At 44.2% G+C, this 11,810-nt stretch overlaps 2 protein-coding genes across 3 annotated transcripts in view; one reads left to right on the top strand and one right to left on the bottom strand.

The window, feature by feature from the left end:
- The window catches only part of LOC139382384 (ST14 transmembrane serine protease matriptase a), a 79,515-nt gene extending 72,465 nt beyond the window's left edge, over positions 1 to 7,050 (top strand). The window contains exons 14-18 of one of the 2 annotated variants that reach the window (XM_071126391.1): positions 185 to 310; positions 4,517 to 4,700; positions 4,930 to 5,201; positions 5,403 to 5,539; positions 5,662 to 7,050. In XM_071126391.1, the coding sequence (XP_070982492.1) occupies positions 185 to 310; positions 4,517 to 4,700; positions 4,930 to 5,201; positions 5,403 to 5,539; positions 5,662 to 5,820 (878 nt within the window). In that variant the 3' untranslated portion in view covers positions 5,821 to 7,050. The remainder of the gene's footprint in view (positions 1 to 184; positions 311 to 4,516; positions 4,701 to 4,929; positions 5,202 to 5,402; positions 5,540 to 5,661) is intronic. The other variant, XM_071126392.1, reaches the window with a different exon arrangement.
- A 1,196-nt stretch (positions 7,051 to 8,246) lies between these two features.
- On the bottom strand, positions 8,247 to 11,530 carry LOC139382672 (lipase member I-like). The gene is made up of 7 exons (XM_071126761.1): positions 11,431 to 11,530; positions 10,833 to 11,239; positions 9,781 to 9,892; positions 9,579 to 9,680; positions 9,356 to 9,463; positions 8,771 to 8,938; positions 8,247 to 8,625 (listed from the first exon to the last, which is right to left on the bottom strand). The coding sequence occupies exons 1-7, from the start codon at positions 11,528 to 11,530 to the stop codon at positions 8,510 to 8,512; spliced, it is 1,113 nt and encodes a 370-aa protein (XP_070982862.1). The 3' UTR covers positions 8,247 to 8,509.
- Positions 11,531 to 11,810: the final 280 nt, after the last annotated feature.

Below are 11,810 nucleotides of genomic sequence, written 5' to 3'. Positions count from 1 at the left end.
CTGACTCCACCTAGAAGCGAATGTGGTATTGACTCCACCTAAAGTTAATGGGGTTCTGACTCCACCTAGAAGCGAATGGGGTTCAGACTCCACCTAGAAGCGAATGTGGTTTTGACTCCACCTAAAGTTAATGTGGTTCTGACTCCACCTAAAAGTGAATGTGGTATTTCTCTTCTCTCCCCAGTTATGAATAATGTGCAGTGTTCTGACTCCACCTATAAGTGTGAGAACAACAAGTGTACCAACAAGGAGAACCCTGAGTGTGATGGAACACCTGACTGTGAGGACAAATCAGATGAGGCCAACTGTGGTAAGACACTCCCTCTGTCCCTTCAACACAACATGGTTCACATAATGATCAGTCATTATATTCTATGATCCAATACACCATGGTTCACATAATGATCAGTCATTATATTATATAGTCCACATAATGATCAGTCATTATATTCTATAGTCCACATAATGATCAGTCATTATATTCTATAGTCCAATACACCATGGTTCACATAATGATCAGTCATTATATTCTATAGTCCACATAATGATCAGTCATTATATTCTATAGTCCACATAATGATCAGTCATTATATTCTATAGTCCAATACACCATGGTTCACATAATGATCAGTCATTATATTCTATGGTCCAATACACCATGGTTCACATAATGATCAGTCATTATATTCTATAGTCCAAAACACCATGGTTCACATAATGATCAGTCATTATATTCTATGATCCAATACACCATGGTTCACATAATGATCAGTCATTATATTCTATAGTCCAGTACACCATGGTTCACATAATGATCAGTCATTATATTCTATAGTCCAGTACACCATGGTTCACATAATGATCAGTCATTATATTCTATAGTCCAAAACACCATGGTTCACATAATGATCAGTCATTATATTCTATGATCCAATACACCACATATGTCAGAGTCAAGGCCCGCGGGCCACATCCGGCCCGCAAGAAGGTTTTTTACGGCCCCTGGGATGATCTTGATTTATTATTAGAACCGGCCCGCAGCAAGCCGGCAGCCCGCAGATCTTTTACACGCACCAATACTACATTTCCCACAATGCAAAGGTGACGCACCGAGCAGTAGGCTGCTTCATTTCAATATTTATTGGCACAGCAGTCGTCAGCATCACAGTAAAATTAACTTTCAGATACCCATCAAAAATGGCAAAACGGAAGGTGGATACTGAGAACCGGGGGTTTCAAACAAGGTGGGAGTCGGAGTATATGTTCACGAAGGTAGCTGGAAAACCTGTGTGTCTTCTGTGTGGAGAAAGTGTGGCGGTACTGAAAGAGTATAATCTGAGACGACATTATGAAACGAAACACGCGGACAAAAACAAGAATATGGACATGGAACAAAGGCTACAAAAGGCAGAGGAATTAAAACGAGGCCTCAAATCTCGACAGGCTCTGTTCAAAAAAGCCAAATCACAAGGCCAGGCTGCTGTCAAGGCCAGTTTTATTTTGGCAGAAGAGATCGCTAAATCAGCCCGGCCATTTACGGAGGGGGATTTCATCAAAAACTGCATGATTAAAGTTTGTGACGAAGTTTGCCCAGAAAAAAGGCAACTCTTTTTAAATGTGAGTCTGAGCAGAAACACCATTGCCGAGAGAGTAGACCAGTTGTCCATCAATCTAAAAGAGCAGCTTGTGAAAAAGGGAAAAGATTTTATTGCATATTCCTTGGCTGTGGATGAGAGCACCGACATTTCTGACATTGCCCAGTTGTCAATTTTCATCCGCGGAGTGGACTCCAACCTAAGCGTGACAGAGGAGTTTTTGGCTTTACGTCCTATGCATGGCACAACTACGGGGCATGATTTGTATGAAGAGGTGTCAAGATGTGTAAATGAGATGGAGCTGCCTTGGGAAAAACTCGTGGGTTTGACAACCGACGGAGCACCTGCGATGTGTGGACACAGGAGCGGACTGGTGGCGAAGATACGGGAAAAGATGCAAGAGGAAAACGCGACAGGTGAGCTGACAGCTTATCATTGTATCATACACCAGGAAGCGTTGTGCGGTAAAGCCTTGAAAATGGAGCATGTAATGAGCATCATCACGCGCACAGTTAACTTTATCAGAGCCAAAGGTTTGAATCACCGCCAGTTCAAGGCATTTCTGACGGAGTTAGAAACGGAGCATGGTGATTTGCCTTATCACACAGAGGTGCGATGGCTAAGCCAGGGAAAGGTGCTTCAAAGATGTTTCGAGCTTCGTGAGGAGATTTGTCTGTTCTTGGACAGCAAAGGGAAAGACACAACACAACTCCGAGACGAAATGTTTCTGTGTGAAATGGCTTTTCTGTGTGACATTACGAGTCATCTGAATGCAATAAACTTGCAGCTGCAGGGTCGGGATCGTGTCATCTCTGATATGTACAGTACAGTGAAGGCATTTAAAACCAAACTGACTCTGTGGGAGACGCAGATGCGGAAAGAAAATTTGAGCCACTTTCCCAGCTGCCAGACCATGAAAGAGAAGCTCTCTACCAGTGCGTTCCCGAGCACACAGTTGGCTGATAAAATAGGTATGCTTGCCGCTGACTTTCGACGCCGATTTGCTGACTTTGAAGCACAAAAAAGCAGGTTGGAACTGCTCGGTAACCCATTTGCTGTTGACGTGGAAAGCTCACCACCAAACCTCCAAATGGAGTTGATTGACCTCCAATGCAATGATGCACTGAGGGCAAAATATGCGGCAGTGGGTGCTGCGGAGTTCGCCCGTTTCCTCCCCGGCACAATGCCCCAGCTGCGCATCCAGGCTGCTCAAACGTTGTCTATGTTTGGCAGCACATACCTGTGTGAACAACTGTTTTCTTTGATGAACCTGAACAAAACATCACACAGAAGTCGACTTACTGCTGAACACCTCCACTCAATTCTGAGGATTTCTTCAGCTCAGAGCCTTACCCCGAACATTGATGAACTTGTGGAAAAGATGGGACACCACCAAGTATCACCCTCAACCTCAAACAAGTGAACATTACTGTGCAATCACATATTTAGAGTTTTTACTCAGTTCAAGTTTAAAAGTTAAAATTTAATATTTGTTTTCACTGCATGTTACTTCTCCTTAAACAAAGTGTTGTTTTTGATTAATAGATTTTTGCACTTTATTTTTTTGTATTTCAATCCAATTATATTTTAAAAATATTTCAGTTGAGTGGATGATAGAAAATTGCTATTATTGTTTTTTCTTTGAAGTAAATTTAGCCCACTTTTGCTAAAATAGAAAATATAGTCTACTGATGGTGCCTTGAATACCGGTTTCTTTCATTTAATGTTCATGTTATGGGGATATTTATATAAAGGAAATTTGTCTTTTGTGTCTGTTGAAAATTAAAGATTACTGACAGAGCCATAAGAAAATATTGCTTTATTTATCTGATCATATTGTAATATATTTGTTAGGTTTTCAGTAGGTTCAATTAGGTTCACTAGACTATATGCGTCATTTAAAAATTTTTCAATGAACATTCGAACAGTCCGGCCCTCGTCTTGTAGCTGATTTTTTTATTTGGCCCTCCGTCCATTTGACTTTGACACCCCTGCAATACACCATGGTTCACATAATGATCAGTCATTATATTCTATAGTCCAATACACCATGGTTCACATAATGATCAGTCATTATATTCTATAGTCCAATACACCATGGTTCACACACAATGAGCTGTAACTGTTAATTACAGATTCATAAACATAGTTTTACTACTTATAACCCCCTTTCTAAATATCTGAATGTAAAATGTTAGTGTGATTGACTAATACATTAGTCCTGGTGTAGGAGTCTGACTAAATGTTAGTCTCAGTGTAGGAGTCTGACTAAATGTTAGTCTCAGTGTAGTAGTCTGTTGACTAAATGTTAGTCTCAGTGTAGGAGTCTGACTAAATGTTAGTCTCAGTGTAGGAGTCTGACTAAATGTTAGTCTCAGTGTAGGAGTCTGACTAAATGTTAGTCTCAGTGTAGGAGTCTGTTGACTAAATGTTAGTCTCAGTGTAGGAGTCTGACTAAATGTTAGTCTCAGTGTAGGAGTCTGACTAAATGTTAGTCTCAGTGTAGGAGTCTGACTAAATGTTAGTCTCAGTGTAGGAGTCTGACTAAATGTTAGTGTCAGTGTAGGAGTCTGTTGACTAAATGTTAGTGTCAGTGTAGGAGTCTGTTGACTAAATGTTAGTCTCAGTGTAGGAGTCTGACTAAATGTTAGTCTCAGTGTAGGAGTCTGTTGACAAAATGTTAGTCTCAGTGTAGGAGTCTGACTAAATGTTAGTCTCAGTGTAGGAGTCTGACTAAATGTTAGTCTCAGTGTAGGAGTCTGTTGACTAAATGTTAGTCTCAGTGTAGGAGTCTGTTGACAAAATGTTAGTCTCAGTGTAGGAGTCTGACTAAATGTTAGTGTCAGTGTAGGAGTCTGTTGACTAAATGTTAGTGTCAGTGTAGGAGTCTGTTGACTAAATGCTGATTGGTGTTGTTTCAGATTGTGGGCGGAGCCTGTTTAAAACTAGCCGTATCGTGGGTGGTCAGGACGCAGAAGAAGGGGAGTTCCCGTGGCAGGTCAGCCTCCACATTAAGAACGCTGGTCACGTGTGTGGTGCTTCCATCATCAGCCAGCGCTGGCTGGTTACTGCTGCTCACTGTGTACAGGATGACGCCAAGACCAGGTACTTGTGCGCCTGCCACCGTGTGGTTTACCCAGCTTAAACTATGTGTGTGTGTGTGTGTGTGTGTGTGTGTGTGTGTTCAGTCCTAACCAGGTGTGTCTCTCCAGGTATTCCCAGCCAGGTGTATGGGAGGTGTGTGTTCAGTCCTAACCAGGTGTGTCTCTCCAGGTATTCCCAGCCAGGTGTATGGGAGGTGTGTGTTCAGTCCTAACCAGGTGTGTCTCCCCAGGTATTCCCAGCCAGGTGTATGGGAGGCGTACCTAGGCCTTCACGTCCAGAAGCAGAACAGTAAGAACGTTCAGAAGAGGAACCTGCGTCAGGTGATCTCCCACCCGTACTACAATGCCTATACCTTCGACAACGACATCGCTCTGATGGAGCTAGACAGCCCTGTGACCTTCTCTGATTACATCAGACCTATCTGTCTGCCCTCCCCACAACACACCTTCCCCCAGGGCAACTCTGTCTGGATCACAGGTTGGGGCGCCACACGAGAGGGAGGTGAGTGAGATTGTGGATGGGCTCGGTTTTCATTATACAGCATTAGTTATTATAACTATATACTGCATAATATTTTTGTTTGTTTCTGAGTAGTTTTAATTATTTAATAGCAATGTTATAATATGTTAAATGGTAATGCCCATTTCCTGCATGGTGATAAGAACTAATGTGTCATTGGATGTATGTATGTATGTATGTTAGGCTCTGGTGCATCCATCCTGCAGAAGGCCCAGGTCCGTATCATCAACAGTACTGTGTGCAACCGCCTGATGGGAGGACAGATCACCTCCAGGATGACGTGTGCTGGTGTGCTGACTGGAGGTGTGGACGCATGTCAGGTACTGAACTCTCTGTCCCTATGAACTACCCGGCCATAATGTAGGGCTGCTCTGGTCAACAGTAGTACTGAGATAGGATGATATATATATATATATATATAACCATACACTGTCTCTCTCAGGGGGATTCTGGCGGGCCTCTGTCCAGTCCTGGTACTAGTCGTATGTTCCTGGCTGGAGTGGTGAGTTGGGGTGACGGCTGTGCCCGTAGGGACAAGCCTGGTATCTACAGCACCGTCACCAAGTTCAGGGGCTGGATCAAGGAGAAGACCGGCGTGTAACTGGACACGGGGAAACGACTAGGAATGATGAGGACAACCGGCGAGGAACACGCCAGTACTGTACAGATTACTGGTTCGCCGGGACTCGCCCCTCTACACCCTCCTCCTCTCCCTTCCATTATCCAGGAGCGATGAACTATTTTACCTGCTTTGATCTCAGGCCTCACAATGCACTCCCTTTCATATCGATGGACTATGGACCGTTGGTTGGGTTTTCTCTGTTGAAAGGCAGATGCCTTCATGTCTAAATGTTTATTATAATGACTGGTGTCTGAATGTGTATTTTTTTGTGATGAGGAGGACTAGGTGGTTTTGTGGGGAAAGTGTTTTTAAGAATTGTAAATAATGTCAAATTTTGTGCGTTTTTTTTAAATATTGTTTTTAGATATATTAGTTTTGCCCATTTGCAATCAGTCATTTGGATTGGATACACACAACATTTTCTGGTATGTTTTGCATAGGTAGGATTTGGGACATTTTTAAGGAGTAACTGTAGTAAAACTGTTACATGCGCGTACACAAGGAGACGATGTGTTCCGTTGCTTGTTTTGTCATTGGATTTGAATTGTTTTCCCCATAGGTTTGTTTTCTCTTACGTCCTCTTTTAGAACGGTCTCTTAAATGTGAATTCAGACTCTATGACTTGTTGCCCTTGTACTCATGAAGGGGGGGGGTTTGCATTCCGAATGGCGCCATATTCCCTATGAAGTGCACTTCTTTTGACCAGGATCCATAAGGGCTCTGTTTTTTTTTTAAGGTGGTACACTATGTATGGAAACCGGGTGCCATTTGGAACACAGGGCTCAAACAGACGGTATGGAGCTGGGGTCACTATCTACTCTGATTTGGTATTTGACACAATAGTTTTTTTGTTGAAATACCAGGAAGTCCTGATGCGACATGAGGATGAATAATTTGTATTTTTTTTTAAATGTGATTTATTCCTTGATGCTCTTCTTTTTTTTTTCTCTCCTCCCAACTTTATTTTTCATTTAATTTGTGTCCGACGCTTTTATATCAGAATAAAGCTTCATCAGAGATCGTCTGTTCGGTTAGCATTGGGCATATAAATACATTGATTTCACAACATCTTTTTTTTGAGGACATAATACAAATTATCGAATTTAACTTAGAAATTAAAACATTATCCAGCATTTATCAAATCAACCACTTACTGTAATTGTTTTTTTTTTATATATATAAGTGTTTAAAATAAATATGAACAACCAACTTTTTTGTATTTTCTTCAGTATATTTTAATGGTTATATTCTGATTACCCAGCACAGCATTAAGGCCCCCCCCCCCCCCCCCGTCCATCTTCACTCTTCCTTCTGCAGATACACTTCCACTCTGTGATTCTCCACTGCGGTAACACTCCGGGTCCTGTAAGATACTAGCCTGTGGGATGTAATACACAAAAACAGCATTGTTTGAGTCTCGCGCTCCCAGACGACCCCGGGGGGTCCGGGAAAGGGCCTTCGTGTTCTTTTTTTAGCAAATGGAAGGAGAGTTGAGTTTTCATCTGTGTCATGTTGATGTAGTGATGCTATTTACCCCTGGTGTCTGGGTAGTTGTGCAAGGACTAGATGACTGATGTGAATCCGTCTCTTCCTCCAGGCCAAGTACAGGAGGCGTTGAGAGTAGAAGTGAAGTACTATGGTTCTGAACTCCTGAACAGTGTGACGTACAGAAACCAGGAACTGATGCATCTGATGAGACTCAAACTGCATCAGGGAAGGACTGGACACAACGGTCAACGGCACGTTAGAGTTGGCAAGACAATCACCGGATAAAGACTTTAGCTGCATCCCAAATAGCACCATGTTCCCTATATAGTACACAGCATTAGACCGGGGCCCTATAGTACACAGCATTAGACCAGGGCCCTATGGGGATATATAGTACACAGCATTAGACCAGGGCCCTATGGGGATATATAGTACACAGCATTAGACCAGGGCCCTATGGGGATATATAGTATACAGCATTAGACCAGGGCCCTATGGGAATATATATATATATATATATATATATATATATAGTACACAGCATTAGACCAGGGCCCTATGGGGGTATATAGTATACAGCATTAGACCAGGGCCTTATGGGGATATATAGTACACATCATTAGACCAGGGCCCTATGGGGATATATAGTACACATCATTAGACCAGGGCCTTATGGGGATATATAGTATACATCATTAGACCAGGGCCCTATGGGGATATATAGTATACAGCATTAGACCAGGGCCCTATGGGGATATATAGTATACATCATTAGACCAGGGCCCTATGGGGATATATAGTATACATCATTAGACCAGGGCCCTATGGGGATATATAGTATACAGCATTAGACCAGGGCCCTATGGGGATATATAGTATACATCATTAGACCAGGGCCCTATGGGGATATATAGTGCACCATATAGGGAATAGGGTCCCATTTGAGATGCAGACATTTAAGAAATGAAGAACCAGATGCTAGTGTCTCACCCGGACACCAACATGACAGGTGTTTTCCTGACGTCTCCCTTCAGCTGAATAAATAGCTGGGCTTCTAACGAGGTGTTTCCCTCCAGGTGCACCTCCAACAGGAATGGCGTCACTAGAAGGGCCATAAAGCAGGTTAACCAACTGTTCCTGTTCCTGCACTAGAGGAAGGAACGGTAACCGTGTGACACTGTCAGTGTGTCCTGAGTTTCTGACCGCAGAAAGGGTCCGTTGCTGTGATGTCCAGGACCGCGGTCAGGGGCTGGAAGGTGATTGGTCGATCTGGAGGCAGCCAGCTGATGTCGTAGCCTATAGGAGAGAAGAACCAATAGCTGATGGTGTCTTGATGATGAAAACAGCCAGTTTCTTCATGTGTGAAATAGTCATCTTTGTTCAGAGAGAGAGAGAAATGTGTGTCAGAGAGTTATGCTGTCTACATTATCTTGTCTCTTACCCAGCTGGGGGCAGATGTTGAGGCCAGGGTGGTGACAGTGTGTACAGAGAGCCCTCTGGAAGTCCTCTACTCCCTGGCAGGGGAAGGCTGTGAGAGGGCAGGAGGACCGGATGGAGCTGGTGAACAACCTATAGGCCCGTTGGTGACTGCACAGCAAGTACTGCTCCCCTGGAACACACCCACACGCACCTAGACCTTTATTGGGCTGAATCTTGTCCTGGAGGCAGAACTGAGCGGTCCACACTACATGGGATAGCTGCAAAGTCCAAAATGGCTATATAATGGAAAAAAAAAATGTTTTTTGATCTTAATTTAAGGTTAGGTATAAAGTTAGCAGTGTGTTTTAAGGTTAGGTATAAAGTTAGCAGTGTGTTTTAAGGTTAGGTTGAAAATCAGATTCTATGACTTTGTGACTGTGCAAGCTAGTGACTACCCTGCAGAACTGCCTCAAATATATGAGTCATCCCAACCTCTGTGTTATAGTAGATAGCCTAAAGGACACCGCTTTTCCTGGTCAGGTCACATGGGCCCCAGGCATGATGTTTGTTATAATATTTTAGATGATAATAAAAACCTGTCACACACTTTTCATGAGAGCCTGAGGACAACCAGGGAGTTGATATCCTCTGCCAATGTAGAAATCAACATGACCCAAAGGTCTGGGAACCCCCAGGGGAGCTACCGGCTCATTGGCTGAAAAATACACCAGGTAATGAACTTAGTGATTGGTATACAAAATGTCTAAATAAATCTACTATGCTATTAGGTGTAACTACATGGTTTACTAGGCATGTGTAGAGTTCCTCACGGTTGAAGTTGGTGTGAATCACATCCACGTATTGGGCATCAGTGTGATCCAGAGACAGGCTGCTGTCTGCCTCGGAAAACACCGGTGAGAACGGATCCAGGCCTGAGTTGGATCAGACCACATCATTTATTTATTTAAAACACTCAATTTGACCTGTCGGTTCATCTGTTACCAGATGTAACCCTATATTATGTCTCAGTACCTGTGATCCTGCCAATAGTTCCCTCCAAACAGGCCCCGGTCACACCAGCTACATGGGCCCCAACACCAAACCCTACCAGGTGGAACAGCTCTGGAGAAGAGCCCTGGTCCTCCTGAGGAATAAACATCAACATGGGGCGGCAGGGTAGCCTAGTTGTTAGAGCGTTGACAAGGTACAAATCTGTCGTTCTGCCCCTGAACAGTTCCTAGGCCGTCAATGAAAATACTTAACTGAATTGCCTAGTTAAATAAAGGTTAAAAACAAATGTTTTAAACATATCTAGTACACTATAACACAGTTACTCATGTTCAATTTGGGCCAGTTTCCCTGACCCAGTTAAAGCATATTACTGGACACCTTTTACACAGTGTGGAACATGTACCCACCAGTAGGGTCTGTGTGGTCTGTGTACCCACCAGTAGTGTCTGTGTACCCACCAGTAGTGTCTGTATGGTCTGTGTAGCCACCAGTAGGGTCTGTATGGTCTGTGTACCCACCAGTAGTGTCTGTATGGTCTGTTTACCCACCAGTAGTGTCTGTGTACCCACCAGTAGTGTCTGTATGGTCTGTGTACCCACCAGTAGTGTCTGTGTACCCACCAGTAGTGTCTGTATGGTCTGTGTACCCACCAGTAGGGTGTGTATGGTCTGTGTACCCACCAGTAGGGTCTGTATGGTCTGTGTACCCACCAGTAGGGTCTGTATGGTCTGTGTACCCACCAGTAGGGTCTGTGTGGTCTGTGTACCCACCAGTAGTGTCTGTGTACCCACCAGTAGTGTCTGTATGGTCTGTGTAGCCACCAGTAGGGTCTGTATGGTCTGTGTACCCACCAGTAGTGTCTGTATGGTCTGTTTACCCACCAGTAGTGTCTGTGTACCCACCAGTAGTGTCTGTGTACCCACCAGTAGTGTCTGTATGGTCTGTGTACCCACCAGTAGGGTGTGTATGGTCTGTGTACCCACCAGTAGGGTCTGTATGGTCTGTGTACCCACCAGTAGGGTCTGTATGGTCTGTGTACCCACCAGTAGGGTCTGTATGGTCTGTGTACCCACCAGTAGGGTCTGTATGGTCTGTGCCAGCCTCTCTCCCACCTGCCTGGCTCCTTCTGTGATCTCCTGCTCTGGGGGCAGCAGCCAATCAGCTACCAGGACATTAACCAGCCCTGCCTCTAACAGCTCCCCCGCCATCACCCTCGCCCAGCTGGGCTGCAGCCTGGCTGGCCTCCTGCCCGGGACAATCACAACTGTGGGGCTGAGGGGGCTCCAGGCCACAGGACCAGGGGCCAGTCCTGGGAAGCCTGGTGGAAGTGGAGGGAGGCCCTGGCCAGGTGGGAAGCCTGAAGGAGGGAGATCTAAGGGGTAACCACAGGGACCCTGCTCAGAGGAGAAGCTGAGGAGCCTCACCAGAAGAGAGGGAGGGCTGAGACAGAGGAACTCAGAGCAGTGGGCATGTTGGTCACCTGTGACAAGAGAATATCTGTAAACATCAATCATGTTGTTAACATATGACTATATTTTAGGTTATTGTGAGGACTTCTCCCCAGTAAATCATGATTAGACAGCCAGTAGTTTTGGAAAATGTGAGTTTTTAATTTGAATTAACCTCTAATGTGCAGCTGAGCTAATCATACAGTAATCGCCCCCATAGTACCTGTGGCAGGACCAGACAGAAGACAGAAGGTCAGTAGACACCAGACGACCAAGCTGCTGTCAGCTCCAGAGTTCTCCACACCTCCACCTGTTCTCTCCATTTCCCCAGCCACAATGCAAATCTCCCTACCTGATATACAGCCTTCTGTACTCTGACAATCTGATAAGCCTCAGTGGAGGTGGAGACTGGAGTGTTTCTGATGAAAATACAGTAGAGAGCAGTAAGAGCTTTTGTGAGCCAGCCCTTTCTTGATCAGTGCAGAGTGAAAATTCAACTACAACGAATGCAGTTAAAGATGTTTTTAAAAATGAATAATTGCAACCGGTAAAATGATCTGAATATTGCATGTGTTTGCTATTACAGTGTTCACAAGAAACATA

Source organism: Oncorhynchus clarkii, chromosome 24, assembly GCF_045791955.1.
Source record: "Oncorhynchus clarkii lewisi isolate Uvic-CL-2024 chromosome 24, UVic_Ocla_1.0, whole genome shotgun sequence".
Lineage (NCBI taxonomy): Eukaryota > Metazoa > Chordata > Actinopteri > Salmoniformes > Salmonidae > Oncorhynchus > Oncorhynchus clarkii.
Note: the sequence above shows the minus strand (reverse complement) of the source record. Positions and strands in the feature narration are given on the sequence as shown.

Coding starts and splice junctions, on each gene's coding strand:
- LOC139382672 (XM_071126761.1), bottom strand. CDS start 11,530: ATGGAGAGAACAGGTGGAGGTGTGGAGAACTCTGGAGCTGACAGCAGC. Junction 8,939..9,355: donor TCCTCAGGCTCTCATGAAAA/GTGTGTGACAGG, acceptor GGTGTGTTCCAG/GGGAGCAGTACTTGCTGTGC. Junction 8,626..8,770: donor CAACATCTGCCCCCAGCTGG/GTAAGAGACAAG, acceptor TCTCTCCTATAG/GCTACGACATCAGCTGGCTG.